We start from the raw sequence: 16,471 nt of genomic DNA, 5'->3' as shown, positions 1-16,471 counted from the left end.
AGGGTTTCACCATGTTGGCCAGGCTAGTCTCCAACTCCTGACCTCAGGTGATCCACCCACGTTGGCTTCCCAAAGTGCTGGGATTACAGACATGACCCACCACATCAGGCCCACATATCTACTTTTTATACGTCATTTTTTTTATTTTACAAAAAGTAATTAAATATGTTGCAATTTTATTTTGTTACTTAAAGGAACTTTTTGTGATTTAAGTGTGAAAAAAATCTTCCTATTCTGTATTATAAACAAATAATGTTATTAAACTTATTTATTAAACAACAAAATTAAAACTCATATCGCTAATTAAACAAGTTAAGTAATTTACTGTATGAGTAACTTCACAGGACTTTCCTATTACAATCCTGAAGACATTCTCGTAGAAAATGTTACCTTGCTGCACAGTTTCCCAATTTGCCTGAGGGGTCTTAGATATACTTGTTGGGTATAAATAATTAGTTTATATGTTTTCTCATAGGCAAGAATATATTTTACACTCCTCTGTATATGAAGCCCCTTGCATCTTATTTTTATATAGCACACATTAAATTTGTTTCTGCAGTGAAAATTCACATATGTTCATTTAACTTTATTTTTAGAAAAAGAATGTCATGTTCCAATTTTAGAAGGAAATGTAGATGTTCAGCCAATAAAAGAAAGCTACGAAGTTGGAGATGTGTTGAAATTCTCCTGCAAAAAAAACAATACAAGAGTTGGACCAGATTCAGTTCAATGTTACCAATTTGGGTGGTCACCTAACTTTCCAACATGCAAAGGTCAGTATTTATTTTAGAAGTGATGAAACAAGAATTTGATTTTTATAATAATGCCTATATATTTTTATTGGAGCTTATATTACATCTATAATCTGACAAAGTGGTGAAATGGCAAAGGAGAAAGGGTGCAGTTCTATAGTAACTGAGTTGCATAGATTATTTAGGTGTTCTTAATCAAGGAGTAATTCTACTTCTGTGTTTTAAAATACATAATGGGATTTTGTAGGTCATAATATAGTAGTTGGAATTGAGACATCTTAGGATTTTTCCATCTAGCTCAATAAAAAATTTATACTTTTTAAAAATATTGTATGAACAATGTTATATTTTAGTAAGTAATTAATAAGTCATTGCATATATGAATTATTTATTAGAAAACAATGATGATTTGTACCTGCTTCAGATGGCACTATTTTTATCAAAAATGGCTTATCACATTACTTTAAGTATGTATTAGTCCATTTTCACAATGCTGATAAAGACATTCTTACCTAAGACTGGGCAATTTACAAAAGAAAGAGTTTTAATGGACTCACAGTTTCACGTGGCTGGGGAGACCTCACAGTCATGGCAGAAGGTGAAAGGCACATCTCGAATGATGGCAAAGAAGAGAAGAGAGCTTGTGCAGGGAAACCTCCCTTTAAAAAACCATCAGATCTCATGAGACTTATTCACTATCACGAGAATAGCACAGGAAAGATCCACTCCCATAATTCAATTACCTCCCACCAGGTTCTTCCTACAACATGTAGGAATTGTGGGAGTTATAATTCAAGATGAGATTTGGGTGAGGACACAGCCAAACCATATCAAAGTATTTATAGATATTAATAAAAGTTATAACTACACATTGCATATGTATATTATATCCCATATTTGATAACTATTTACTTTTATATAACATTCAGATTATTGACCTACTTAAAAATCTTCAAGGGTACAGCTTAATATCCTGATTATAATAAACAGCTTACAAAATATTGGGAAAAGTGGACAATCAGGATGTTTAAATATAGAGAGAATATAAGGCTGTACTAAGAAAGTATTATTAATTTGGTGAAATGTAATAAGATATTTTGTATATGTAGGCAGATGTCTTTATGAGATAGCATTCTGAAGAATTTAGGACTAAAATCTCACCATCATTTACTTTCAATTACTTCACAAAAAATAAGTAAATGGGGCAAAGTGTAACATTTTTATATCTAGGTAATCAGTTTATAAGTGTTCATTATGCATTCTTTCTCCTTTCATTTGCTCAAAATTGTTCATCATGAAAAGTGTCAATATTTGAGGAAATGAATGCAGTCAATACACTATGTACACTGCAAAAAACACACATCCCCAAAAATAGAAGTGCAGTATAAAGGAAATTAATTTCTAAGTCAAAAATATAGTAACTCCACATTTTGCTATACTTCTAAGACCATTTAAGCATTATTTATGGTTTCTTTATAATAGGACAAGTACGATCATGTGGTCCACCTCCTCATCTCTCCAATGGTGAAGTTAAGGAGATAAGAAAAGAGGAATATGGACACAATGAAGTAGTGGAATATGATTGCAATCCTAATTTTATAATAAACGGGCCTAAGAAAATACAATGTGTGGATGGAGAATGGACAACTTTACCCACTTGTGTTGGTAAATAAATATTAACATTTAAACAGAACAGTTACTATTACTTTGCACTTATATATAAATACACATGTAAATAGATTTAAAATATTTTCAGAGTAAGCACTCATTTTATTACATTTTCTTAGAACAAGTGAAAACGTGTGGATATATACCTGAACTCGAGTATGGTTATGTTCAGCCGTCTGTCCCTCCCTATCAACATGGAGTTTCAGTGGAGGTGAATTGCAGAAATGAATATACAATGATTGGAAATAACATGATTACCTGTATTAATGGAATATGGACAGAGCTTCCTGTGTGCGTTGGTGAGAAAACATTCCTAAACTTTATATTTGACTATTTATAATTTTGATTTGGATTGTATAAAGTGTATAAATCTGGCTAGAATTACAATTTTATTGACACTGACTCTTCCTTTCACAAGTAAAATGTGTCAATCCATTTATTCAGGTCTTACATTAAACTTTGCCATATGGTTTTATGAATTTCTTGTTATTACTGCACAGATTTCTTCACCAGTTTATTTGGGATTTTTCTGGTATGATGAATGGAAACTTTTATTAACTTATATGCTTGAATAGTTATACTTTCTATATGCAAGAATGTGATTTAATCGCGTACATTAATTTTGTTTCCAGTAACCTTGTTGAATTTCTGTATTAGTTCTAATATTTAATTTGGATATTGTATTTCTACAAATGATGGCAATTTGATTTCTTTTATTTCATTGCTTTAACTCAGTCTTTACCTCAGCATGTTCCAGATAGAACAACCTAAAAAATAACAATGTAGCTTGAGTTCTACTAAATTCCGGAGTGTTTGGAGTCCCTCCAGAGAAGAAGAGTAGGGAAATAGGACCCAGGAACTAGGCATGATCGTTGCTCTTTCTGTCCCCATAATTCTCTTATTTCTATTCCTAATTTTCTGGTTAGTTTGCCAGTTTCCTCCACAGAAGTAGTAAGTAGTAAGTAGTCTATCAGCCTCTGTGCTCTACTCTTACCTTGCAGCCTCAGGACTTCCAGCCTTGACACTTAAGTACTTGCAGGTTTTTTTCCCGACACCCTCAGATCCTGGCCTCTTTTGTCCTATCTCTAGCAAACTCGATACATTAAAGCCTCTAAATTTGAACTTTAAAGACAAGCAGACTTTCTGCTGCTGTTCTCCTCCTTACAGAAACTGAAACAGAACCATCTCTCTCTCCGTCTCCTGGACTTTTGGATTATCAATTGGCCCACTCATTGCTGGGAAAAGTTACTGTAGGTGTTGCCACCCGTTGTCCCAGGCAAATACTTGGTCAGTGGCCATCCGTGATGACCTATTGTGAAGGAATGTTTTCCACTACCAGGAGCGAGAACGCTGTTATGGGAAAATGTAGATCGTATATCTTCATGGTCATCAACTTTTATGCAAGGAGTACACAAATATCAACCTCTAGCCCCATGTGGGGTGAATTAAAAATAGAAACTATTGAAGAAAAACACCTGTAAGCATAGAAGTAGCAGAGCACACTCCATGTCTCATTATCCCATCCTTTTACACACTAAGGAAAAGGCTCCATAACTGTCTACATGTTTATGGGAAACGGGAAAGAAATGTAACAATGAGAACTACTTAGACAAGCAAGAGGCTTATTAGGAATGCATGTTCTGAAGCTCAGTTGTGTTATTATCAGTGAGTTCTTCCCCTGAGAATACTCTGACTTACTGAGTCTGAGTTTTTGCTGAGCTTTTGAAATGTGAGAGTCATTGAACCTCAAGGGGGACCCAGATCTATCTCTTACTGATGCTTTGCTTCCTACAGACTTACCCATGTATTGCCTCTTTTTATTATTTAAATGTTTTGAAGATATTTAAGATAGTTTAGTGCAAAACAATCATACACGTGTACATTTTCGGAGCCTCTAACAATTCATTTGTAGCTTCCTAAGAACTAGCCTTCAGTCAAAACTCCCACCAGGAAAACTCATCTTGCACTTTCATTTCCCGGAAAACTTTCTGACCTACTTTCCTGTCGTTCAAAGATGGGATACAGTTTTTTGTTTTATTTTTTCTTTTTCCAACAGCATTGTCTATTTTATGCAATGAGATCAAGAATAAGTTTCGTGATGTTGCTTAAAAGCATCAAACATAATTATGCTATTAATATTGCAGATATTTTATTGACATAATTGTTTAGTTTCTATTAAATATTATTTTTTATAGCAACACACCAACTTAAGAGGTGCAAAATAGCAGGAATTAATATAAAAACATTATTCAAGCCATCTGGGAATGAATTTAATCATAATGCTAGAATACGTTACAGATGTTTAGACATCTTCAGATACAGGCACTCAGTCTGCATAAATGGGAAATGGAATCCTAAACTAGACTGCACAGGTAAGATTTGTTTAAAACATTTTGTTGATCCTGTTGCTTCTTTACAAGAAAACTTATTTTGAAATTAGAATGTTTTTAAATTAAATATTTATTGTGGCATATAATTTCTATACTAATAGTAAAGCTAGAAACTAGTTATAATACTCTTCCCAGACAAATGTTATTCTTTAAAAGCCTTGGCTTTCTGGTAAAGATGAGAGAGTAAAGCTGTTTTTACTCTGTTACAGTCTCACAAAATCTTGAAAGAAAAAAAGAAATAAAGAACTGTAAAAAAAGAACAAAACTTAATCTTCAATGACATTAAGAAACAATTAAAACCCCAATTATGCACTGTGAAACAAAACTAACAGATATTGCCAATTCTGGACCAGATAGTAGGCTGAGTAAAAAGTAGGCTGAGAAAGAAAATATATTTGAGTAATCAATTATTTCCCTAAGAATGAGTCTCACATTCCTCAAAGGCTTATATTCAAATCATTTAATTTGAGTAATAGGATTATAAATTAAAGTAATTATAAAATGGGGCACCATATTAAATTAAAATATACCAGAACTAGAGAAAACAAAGTGCTTATAAAAGAATGACAATAAAAGAGAGAAGATAGGCTGCAGACTTCTCATCACCAATATCAAAAGCCTAAGAAAATAGTGTAATCTCTTCAAAGTGCTTAGTGAAAGTAATTGGCAACCCGTCATTCTATATACCAATATAATTCACTAATGATTCCAAAATAAAGAAATTTTCAACCACAGGAAGGATAGGAGTTTACACACAAGGTCATAATTTGAAAGAAATCATATAAAATATACATTAATGAGATAAAATACTAATTTATAACAAAAAGTGTGATGTCATTAGAAATTGTGAGGAAAAATACTGGAATATATTCTTAAACTTAAATACATAAGGATTTCAAAAAGATAACTACAATTTGTTTAAAGCAACTGGAACATTTTTATGTTTATAAAATATTTGATTTTATTATATGTTTTTTCTATTTGAGGAAGAGAAATATTCTGATAGTTGAAAGAAGTTTGAAGCCTTTTATGTGTCCATGAAATGTTTACTTAAATTGGCCAGTCATTCTGTCCAAAATAATTCTCACAACTTCAAATATTAAAGCCCTATAGATCACTTTTTGTAACTACAAACAAATAACATTAAAAGTGGATAAAAAGTTATCCATTTCCTTACCCTTCATTTTGGGTAAGGAAATAATTTACTTCCAAATAACCAAGTGATGTAATGTTTAAAATATTAAGAACTATGTTACAATTACAAGGACACATAGTAAAACCTATAAGATGCAACCTAACCAAAATTTAGAATGGTGCGGCATTCATAGTCTTAAACTTATCTGTTTTAGGAAAAAGTATATACATATATTTATCTATTTTAGGAAAAAGTATATATACATATGTTTATACATATATATACATATGTATGTATATGTATAAACGAACAGATATTGCCAATAATATAAACAATATGTTTATATATGTATATATATGTGTATATGTGTATATATATATATATGTGTGTGTGTGTGTGTGTGTGTGTGTGTATGTATATCCTAAAAAGCTAGGGGGAAAAATGAATTCAGATATTAGGAGGAAAAGGAAATAATAAAAGTAAAAGCAGAAGAAAATGAAATAGAACCTTGTATTTCCAACTAATCCAAGACATGAAACTAATGTTTTGAAAAGATTAATAAGCAGAGCTGTCTAAATGAGTTGACTCTAATCGAGAATGGTGTGCATACACAAATAAACATTTCTACAACCAAAGAGTAGGTGAAAACTGAAATACAGGAAATAATAATAATATGAGTTCAATTTTTTAAATAAATAAATTACAAGCATAAAGAGAAGGAAAATACTATGAGTCATAGGTATCAAAATAAGGAAGAAGCCTTATTTAAAGTTTTGAGAAGAGCTGGTAGCTAGTAGTCTGGAAATTAGGTAAGAACGTTATTTGGTGGCAAATATTTGTTACACACCTTGCTTGTTCTTGAGAAAGATAACAACGTTTCTCATTTTATGCATGAGAAATACATGGCTTCAAGAAGTTATTTGGTCAAAATCAAGACTAGAACTTGTTTCCGGATTTTTATATCAGTGCTGTTTCAACTAGACTCTGTCTACACTAGGCAGAAATTTCTAAACAGAATGTCCAATTCTAAAAGGAAAGTAAGGTGGGCAACTGAGTTCATTATGTGTAATGTTCCTTTTACCTAAAATATAAAAACAACAGTATATGTGTGATATTTGAACATCTAACTCACTTAGTTGGGACTTTGTTGATGAAACTTGTATATTTGAGATTACAGACACCTTCAGCTTCCCTATTTCCCAGCACTGGGACATCTAGGAGGCTGATAGCAGGTAACTGCTGAGTCCCTACATTGGCAGCACAAGCCTTGATGCTCATTCAAAAGAGTCTTGATTATACTCAATAAGTATTCATCTTTGTGACTATGTATTTAAATAAAACTACTTAAACCACCAAACAGAAATTCATAAACAACAAAAATGTTTAGTTTCCAAAATGTTTACAAAATACCTAAACAAAGAGGTAATAAACAAAGAGGTAATAAAGACATCTAAGTAGAACTTCTAAATAATAAATAATATTGAAAACTGACCCATCTATCTATCAAATGTGCCTGATATCCTCTTTTCATGTGCTCCTCATAGACTTTCCTCAAGCTCATGACCAAACTTTGCTAATCAAAAATGTATACTAACAATAATAATATCAGGCTAATTTTATTTTCTTTTGCAGTTAATTACTGAAACAACACTGATCACAAAAGATTGGTCTTGTTAATGGTTGAGTAGAATAAGATGCATCTGGAATTAAGTACTTTAAGTTCGCGCGTTTCTTAAACCAGTAAATAAGTAGGATGAGTCATATAAAACATAAAATATGCATCAGTGGGCCCCAGTCCCAGACAGCTATCTAGATTTCCACGGGAACAGTTTCTGTTTAGATTTGCACTATTTTGCCTTTCTGACCTTGAAAAAATAAGGAAAATCCAATATAAAATTCCTATTTTAGACAATATGTATGTTTTGACTTACTTTATACTGACTTTAGGTTCTGTTCAAATAATTTATTAAAGATCTGTTGTATATAATTATTATATTTTTTAATCTAGCTAAACCAGGAAAGAGTAGATATGCATTCTTCCATCTTGATTTTTAAATGAATATAGTATAGTGAGGAAAAAAAAATATCTATCACTTTCAATGTAATAACTTTTTTTTCACAGAGTTTTTTTTTATTATTATTATACTTTAAGTTTTAGGGTACATGTGCACAACGTGCAGGTTTGTTACATATGTATACATGTGCCATGTTGGTGTGCTGCACCCATTAACTCATCATTTAGCATTAGATATACCTCCTAATGCTATCCCTCCCCCCTCCCCCCACCCCACAACAGTCCCCAGTGTGTGATGTTCCCCTTCCTGTGTCCATGTGTTCTCATTGTTCAATTCCCACCATTTTGGAGGGAAGTGCCAGTAGACAGTAGCCACCACTCTGGAAAAACATGAGATGAAGGAGATCACTGTAAGGGCATGAGCCCAGGTCAGGAGGTTTAGAAAATGCTTTGGCATCCAAGTTGACCATTTAAAACTTTTCCCTAAGAATAAGCCAAGCAACCAAAAAAGAATTTAATTCCTAGTGCAACGGAGGCATTCCAGTTATGTTCATTACCAGCCATTCTCATCTTTACAAGAAAATGCAAGTCATGGAAATCCTTTATTGAAATCTAGGGTTCAGTTACTAGGGGAAGTCATAGTTATTTCTGATTGTTGTCATTTTTATTTTTAGTTTTAAATTGTTTAAATTCAATATACATAACTTTTTGAATCATATGGGTTAGTTAGAAAAAATTAAAGGAATTTATTTGTAAATTATACAAGAGAATTGACACGAATAATGAACAGGAGATACAAGAGAGCATCTGAAAAATTTTAAACTAATGCTTATAACAAAAAGAATCGCTTTTTAAACTGTAAACTATAGTGACACAAAAAATATTTGTTATTATAACATTTATATATAGGGAGAGAGAAAGAGAAAGTGATAGAGAGACATAGTGTGTGTGTGTCATTGAATGTTCCATTTTCCTGAAACAGTACCCTATTGAGCTGTTTTTTCTTAACTTTTATTAATCATATAATTTAATTCCAATATTTTGTAGAAAAAAGGGAAAAATTCTGCCCACCGCCACCTCAGATACCTAATGCTCAGAATATGACAACCACAGTGAATTATCAGGATGGAGAAAAAGTAGCTGTTCTCTGTAAAGAAAACTATCGACTTCCAGAAGCAAAAGAAATTGTATGTAAAAATGGACGATGGCAATCATTACCACGCTGTGTTGGTTAGTAGTTTATTTCTAAGTAATTTCACTTAAAAAGAGGTTATTAATCCCCTTTGCTTTATCTAAAGAAAGAAAAAAGAACTTATGACTAATCTATTGCACTGTACCCCAAAGCCTTAAATTGCTAAGTAACCAATTCTGTCATTTAAAAAAGTTTCTCTAAGAGTTATCTCCAACAGTGTTCATAGAAGAAACAAGTTTGAAATTTCTACATCTTCTTAAAAATCTTTTCTATCATATTTTTACTGTACCTTTTCTGTTTAAATATGTTTAGATATGCAAATACTTACCATCATGTCACAATGGCCTATAGTATTCAGTACAGTAGCATGCTGTACAGGTTTGTGGCCTAGGACAGCGATACCCAACCTTTTTAGCATCAGGGACCTGTTTTGTGGAAGACAATTTTTCCATGGACTGAGGAGGTTGGGGGATGGTTTCAGGATGAAACTCCTCTGCCTCAGATCATCAGGCATTAGCTTCTCATAAGGAGCATGCAACCTAGATCCCTTGCATGTGCAGTTCACAATAGGGTTCAAGATCCTATGAGAATCTAGTGCCCTGGCTGATCTGACAGGAGGTAGTAATGCTGGCAGTAATGCTCTTTCGCCCGCCTCTCACTTCCTGTCATGCAGCCCAGTTCCTAAGAGGCCACAGAGGGTACTGGTCTGCAGCCAGGGGTTTGGGGACAATAGGAGCAATAGGCTGCACCATATAGCCTAGGTGTGTAGTAGGCAACATTGTCTAGGTTTGTGTAGGCTCACTCCATGATGCTCACACAAGGAAAAAAGAGCCTAATGACACATTTCTCAGAATATCTTCTTGTCATTAAGTGCTACATGGCTGCATTTCAAAAGCACGTATTTCAAAATATTACTTGACAATACATCAGATAATGTCAAAGAGTGCTTAAAGCTGGACAAGGTGCCTGATAATTGAACAATCTATTTAGCTAAATAAAAACCATTGGTAATTTTGCCTAGAGATATTTCCATAGAGGGTGAGTAAGTAATTGCAGTATGTTCAAGAAAGAATGTGGGGTGATAAAGTAAGATCATGGAGGATGAGAAACAAGGAAATGTGTTCGAAAGGGAATAGAGAAATGAGGCAGTTACCGATAGAAGATATGGATAAAGTGAAATTTTACCTTATTGAATTGTGACATTTTCAGCATGTTTGTAGGTTGGTGAATGATTAAGTGGAAAGGGAGACATTGATGTTACAGAAGAAAGGAGATAATTCATGAAGAACAGTCTTTTACTAGTTTAAAGGTGAAAGAATCTAGTGTCATCATGAAGAAGTCAATCTGAGAAAGCAAGGACAGTAACTCAATGAAAGAGGAGGTACAAGCCATTTGGGATAGGATTACTTAGTGATTTCATATTTATGTTCTTGGAGATATATAAAGGGAGATCAGTCAGTACAATAGAATGTATTCCAGCCAATCTTAGCATGAAGTTGTTACTTTTTTTAGTTTTCCCCAAAATCTCTTCATTACCATGAAGTTGAAACATTTATTGATAGGGAAAGATGCCTACAATATTGTTTGGTATCAAAAAAGTCAACGCAGAAGAGTATGTCTGCAATTCACTTTCAGTAAAACTACAAGTTTATGATCATATGCCAGTTGGCATATGCTATTTGCATAAAGTAATAATTACCCTGAGACTGGAAACGGTAAGAAACTTATTTACTTTTACCTTTCCTCTTTAAGTAACAATTGAATATTAAAGGGTGGAGGAGGAACCTAGACCAGAAGTTTACTCACCTGTCTCTCCTGCCTTAAATAAAAAGTATTCACGGTATTTTATATGAATTTCACTTTAACATGAAAGGAGCTACAATACGTTTTGAATCAGACTTTATGACAGAAATACTTTAATTAATTATTTGAATTTCCAGACACCTTATATTAAAGATATGATACATGGTGCTTTATTATATTATTTTGTTTAAACTAACATAATGTCTCAACAAATAAACGCTATTTTCCAGAGTCTACTGCATATTGTGGGCCCCCTCCATCTATTAACAATGGAGATATCACCTCATTCCCATTATCAGTATATCCTCCAGGGTCAACAGTGGTGTACCGTTGCCAGTCCTTCTATAAACTCCAGGGCTCTGTAAATGTAACATGCAGAAATAAACAGTGGTCAGAACCACCAAGATGCCTAGGTGAGTGCTTAATATTCTCTTGGAATCTGAGATTTAATATTTATAATGTAATTTTTATGGACTAATTTCATAGAATAACCCTTACTTAAGTTTCATTCAGTCAAAATCTTTCCTGTCAAATGTAAATACATACAAAGAAACATTTGAAAAATTTGCTTTAAGCAAAGTGAGAAAAATTTATTTAAAAACTATGAATAAAATATTAAAGACCTACACGTGATAAGGTGCATTATGAAATTCCATAGAGTCCAAAGCTATTTATGGGGCCTATTCCCATACATTAAATCGTTTCATGTTATAAGCATCCACCTGAGAACTTCTCACAGAGACCACTTGAAAAACAACTGGTCTAGGAAAGCTGTCATTTAATACTATATAAGGTTCTACTTGTAAACCTGAAAGCTTTCCCTAGTAGAACACCTAGTTGACTAATACTGACATGGCTTTTTACTTGCATGTTGGCAGAATATCTAGCAGGAGAGATAGAAAATCTGGAAGAGTTACTGAGCCGCTTTCCAAATCTTCACTACCCCTTCTTTCCATCCTATTTTTTTCTACTACAAAATAATGCCAATATACATACTAAGTTTCCACAAATTCATGTGCACTTTGTGGCATTAAAAAATTAACATCGTAGACTCCTTATGAAAATTTGGAGATTCACCTTTAGGGCTTAAAAGGAGATTCTTTTATGGGTCATGACAAACTAAAAGGGACAAAATGCAAAGATATGGGGCGAATTAATAACACCAATTATGGGAAAAGCATGAACGTCAGTTTACTCTATAATAAGTGGAAGAAAACTGGAATTTCCATAAACCCCTCTGTTTTCTGGTGTCCAAAAGGGACACCATGATAATAAGGATGTGCTCCTGCAACAGTTCTCACTATCGCCCAATGCCTGGATTCACAGGGCTAGACCAGAAGTTTGTTATAGTCTTGAAAATTCATCCTTCTGATGATGTCTCTTTCTTCCACCTTCTATAGTAACAAATTACCCCAATGCCACTATGGCCTATACAGTGCTTCAAACCACTACTCTGTGTGAGCCCCTCTCCCAGGATATCATTACAATTGTGTGGGAACTGAACTCAGAAAGTGTTGAGTTAGCATAAGGCGGAAGTATCATCTGAACAATTTTGCTAGAATGAAGAAAAACTAGGTTTCAAAGATAACTTCCAGGATTTAACTTGGAGTGATTGATGGATAGATAAAAATGCCATTATCTAATATTTTAAGTACAGCAAAGTTTTAGATGGTCCAATAAGTTAAAATACGCAGAAATTATCACGGCCAGTGATCATAAAATACATTTCCAAAAGAAAAGTAAGAACAAAATTTGTAACCTAAAAAGTGTGTACCATGTCGACAATCAGAGTTTGTGAGAAGGGCATTCTAGCAAAAAGAAACAGTATTTTGAACAATAACAAACACAAACACACAATCACAAAAACAAACAAGCAAAAAAACCCATCATGGATATCTAGAAAATTCAAAGAAACATGATCTAACTATGAAATGTAAAATAATTTTATTTCCCATGAGATAGGAGAGTAAGATTAGACAGCTCTGAAGAAATAATTTTTTCCAGCCAGGCATGGTGGCTCACACCTGTATGTACTCCCAGCACTTTGGGAGGCCAAGGCAGGAAGAATCACCTGAGGTCGGGAGTTCCAGACTAGCCTGACCAATATGGAGAAACCCCGTCTCTACTAAAAATACAAAATTAGACAGGTGTGGGTGGCACGTGCCTGTAATCTCAGCTACTCGGGAGGCTGAGGCAGGAGAATCGTTTGAACCTGGGAGATGGAGGATGCAGTGAGCCGAGATTGCACCATTGCACTCCAGCCTGGGCAACAAGAGTGAAACGCCATCAAAAAAAAAAAAGAAATAATTTTTTCCAAAACCAGACATAAATTTATTTGGATGGTTCATGGGTATTGAATGAAGTAGGGAGCCATTACATATTTTTAATGGCAGTTTTTTGACGTAGCATCTTTTTTTATTTTTATTTTTTCAAGACAAAGTCTTGCTCTGTCACCCAGGCTGGAGTGCAGTGGCATGATCCCAGCTCATTGCAACCTCCACCTCCTGGGTTCAAGCGATTCTCCTGCCTCAGCCCCCCGAGTAGTTGGGATTACAGGCACATGCCACTATGCCCGGCTAATTTTTGTATTCTTAGTAGAGACATGGTTTCACCCTGTTGGCCAGGCTGGTCTCGAACTCTTGACCTCATGATCCACCTGCCTCACCCTCCCAAAGTTCTGGGATTACAGGCGTGAGCCACCACGCCCGGTGCAATGTAGTTTTAAATTATCAGTTGACTAAGAACATGTGGTTATTTTACACTGAGAAAACATGCAATATGGGGAAATTGTTTAAGGCCCTGGCAGAGATAGATTAGAGTCTTGACTAGTAGGTAAAAAACAGGAACCAAATGAAAGAGGGGTTGAAGATAATTTCAAAATTTCTCAATTTATGGAGAATATTCTCAGGTGCTTAACACATAAGAATTTTTACAAATCAATCAAAATTCAGTATAAAAATTATGTAAGGTACATAAACAAAATGAAAAACGTATGGCAAACATGAAAAAATGCTTGTCTACAGGAACATAAAATTTCAATGAAGTGTCAATGTTCAACTAGGAAATCAGCAAAAAGAAAAAAGTATATAACATAAAGACTTGGCAAGGATGTGGAGAGTTAAGCAGTCTAATATACATACAAGTGTATAATTACATATACATATGTGTATATGTAATATAAATATATTATATATTATATATATTTTAACATATATGTATACACATATAAATACATAACACATATACTTATATACACATGATACATATAATATATAATATACATATAATATATGTATACATATAATATATAATATACATATATGTATACATATAATATATAATATACATATAATATATGTATACATATAATATATAATATACATATACATATAATATATAATATACATATAATATATAATATACATATAATATATGTATACATTATATATTATATATAAGATATGTATAAATATATATATAATGCTGATTTTAAGAATGAGTGATAGCTGTGGTCAGGGAAGAAGATAATTTTTTTTTTTACAGAAATCAAGGTTTCACAAAAGTTAAGATTCACAAATAATTACATTATAAAAAGGGATATCTAAACAAACAACATTCATGCTGGTAGAATTTTTAGTAAAATATAGCAATTAAGAGCTCAGGTTCTGAACTCATACTGGCAGGATCCATATTCTGGCTCAAAACACTCACTAAACTGTGAAGCCTTGAGAAAATCTCTTAACATTCATTTCCTCATATGTAGCCCATACACAGTGCTAAGAACAGTACCAAGAATAACTCAATAAATATTATTTTTTAAATAAATATTAATATTTTTCATCATTTTAATTCCAAAATATTCTTAAATGCAATTTCACTATTCTATGAAAGTTAAAGATGTATTATTATTTATTTATTTTATTTTACCATTTCTTCTTTCAGATCCATGTGTGGTATCTGAAGAAAACATGAACAAAAATAACATACAGTTAAAATGGAGAAACAATGGAAAACTCTATGCAAAAACAGGGGATGCTATTGAATTTCAGTGTAAATTCCTATATAAAGCGAAGATATCATCACCATCATTTCGAGCAATCTGTCAGGAAGGGAAATTTGAATATCCTATATGTGAATGAAGCACGCATAATTTTCCTGAATATATTCTTCAAACATCCATCTATGCTAAAAGTAGCCATTATGTAGCCAATTCTGTAGTTACTTCTTTTATTCTTTCAGGTGTTGTTTAACTCATCTTTATTTAGAAGTCTGGATTTTTAGAGTTTCAGAAATTTGTAAGCTGAGAGAACAATGTTTCACTTAATAGGAGGGTGTCTTAATCCATTTTACATTGTTATAACAGAATATCACAGACTGGGTAACTTCTAACCAATAGTTTATTTGTTTCATAAATCTAAAAGCTGAGAAGTCCAAGATTGAGGGGCTGCATCTGGTGAGGGTCTTCTCGAAGCATCATAATGTGGTGGAAGGCATCACAACATGGTGGAAAGCATCACGTGGCAAAAGAGCATGTACATGGGAGTGAGAGAAAAAGAGAGAGAGACAGAGTGGCGGGGACGGGGAGGAGGGCAAAGTCATCCTTTATAAAGACACCACTCCTGAGATAACAATCCAATCCCATGATAATGGCATTAATCCATTCAAGAAGGTAGAGCTCTCGTGACTTAATCACCTTCTAAAGATCCCACCTGACAACACTGTTGCATTGGGAGTTAAGTTTCCACATAAACTTTCGAGGACACATTCAAACCACAGGAGAAACTTATATTGTTCCTGGGCAAATCACAATATGGGGAATTTTATTCATAAATGTCCATAGAAACAGTAAATGTTCTCGCTTCAGTACTTAATTCATCTAATCCCTCCTGTTTGTCTCAAATTATAGGATAACTTTGAAACTTTCTGAATTAACTTTATTTAAGAGGAAATGTAGATGTTATTTTAGTCACTATCTTCGTGTTATTATCACTTAAAAACCTGCAAAAGCTGTCAACTTTTGTGGTTGTAGCAAGTATTAATAAATATTTATAAATCCTCTAAGGTAAGTCTAGCTACCTATCCAATACTAAATACCCCTTAAAGTATTAAATGCACTATCTGCTATAAAAGAATAGACTTTGAATTTTTTTTTTTTTTTTTTTTTGAGAAGGAGTCTCCCTCTCGCCCAGGCTGGAGTGCAGTTGCGCGATCTCGGCTCACTGCAAGCTCCGCCTCCCAGGTTCACGCCATTCTCCTGCCTCGGCGTCCCGAGTAGCTGGGACTACAGGCACCCACTACCATGCTCGGCTAATTTTTCTGTTATTTTTAGTAGAGACGGGGTTTCACCATGTTAGCCAGGATGGTCTCGATCTCCTGACCTCGTGATCCTCCCACCTCGGCCTCCCAAAGTGCTGGGATTATAGGCGTGAGCCACCGCTCCCAGCCGAAAGAATAGACTTTGAAGTTTTAACCAGTCCTTCTGTGGAGTTTCTAATCTAGTCAAGAGGTGATGTACAC

At 33.7% G+C, this 16,471-nt stretch overlaps 1 protein-coding gene across 3 annotated transcripts in view; it reads left to right on the top strand.

Annotated features, from left to right (window-relative positions):
• The window catches only part of CFHR5 (complement factor H related 5), a 36,086-nt gene extending 20,000 nt beyond the window's left edge, over positions 1-16,086 (top strand). For 2 of the 3 annotated variants that reach the window (XM_063613731.1, XM_063613730.1), the window contains 2 exons: positions 11,185-11,367; positions 14,897-15,093. In XM_063613731.1, coding sequence (XP_063469801.1) covers positions 11,185-11,367; positions 14,897-15,093 — 380 coding nt within the window. Of the gene's footprint in view, positions 1-596; positions 774-2,234; positions 2,418-2,539; positions 2,720-4,615; positions 4,793-9,006; positions 9,190-11,184; positions 11,368-14,896 lie in introns of all 3 variants that reach the window. The other variant, XM_055233867.1, reaches the window with a different exon arrangement.
• Positions 16,087-16,471: the final 385 nt, after the last annotated feature.

Source organism: Symphalangus syndactylus, chromosome 19 (assembly GCF_028878055.3).
Source record: "Symphalangus syndactylus isolate Jambi chromosome 19, NHGRI_mSymSyn1-v2.1_pri, whole genome shotgun sequence".
NCBI classification, from domain to species: domain Eukaryota; kingdom Metazoa; phylum Chordata; class Mammalia; order Primates; family Hylobatidae; genus Symphalangus; species Symphalangus syndactylus.
The sequence above is the reverse complement of the archived record's forward strand: the minus strand, read 5'-3'. Positions and strand labels throughout refer to the sequence as shown.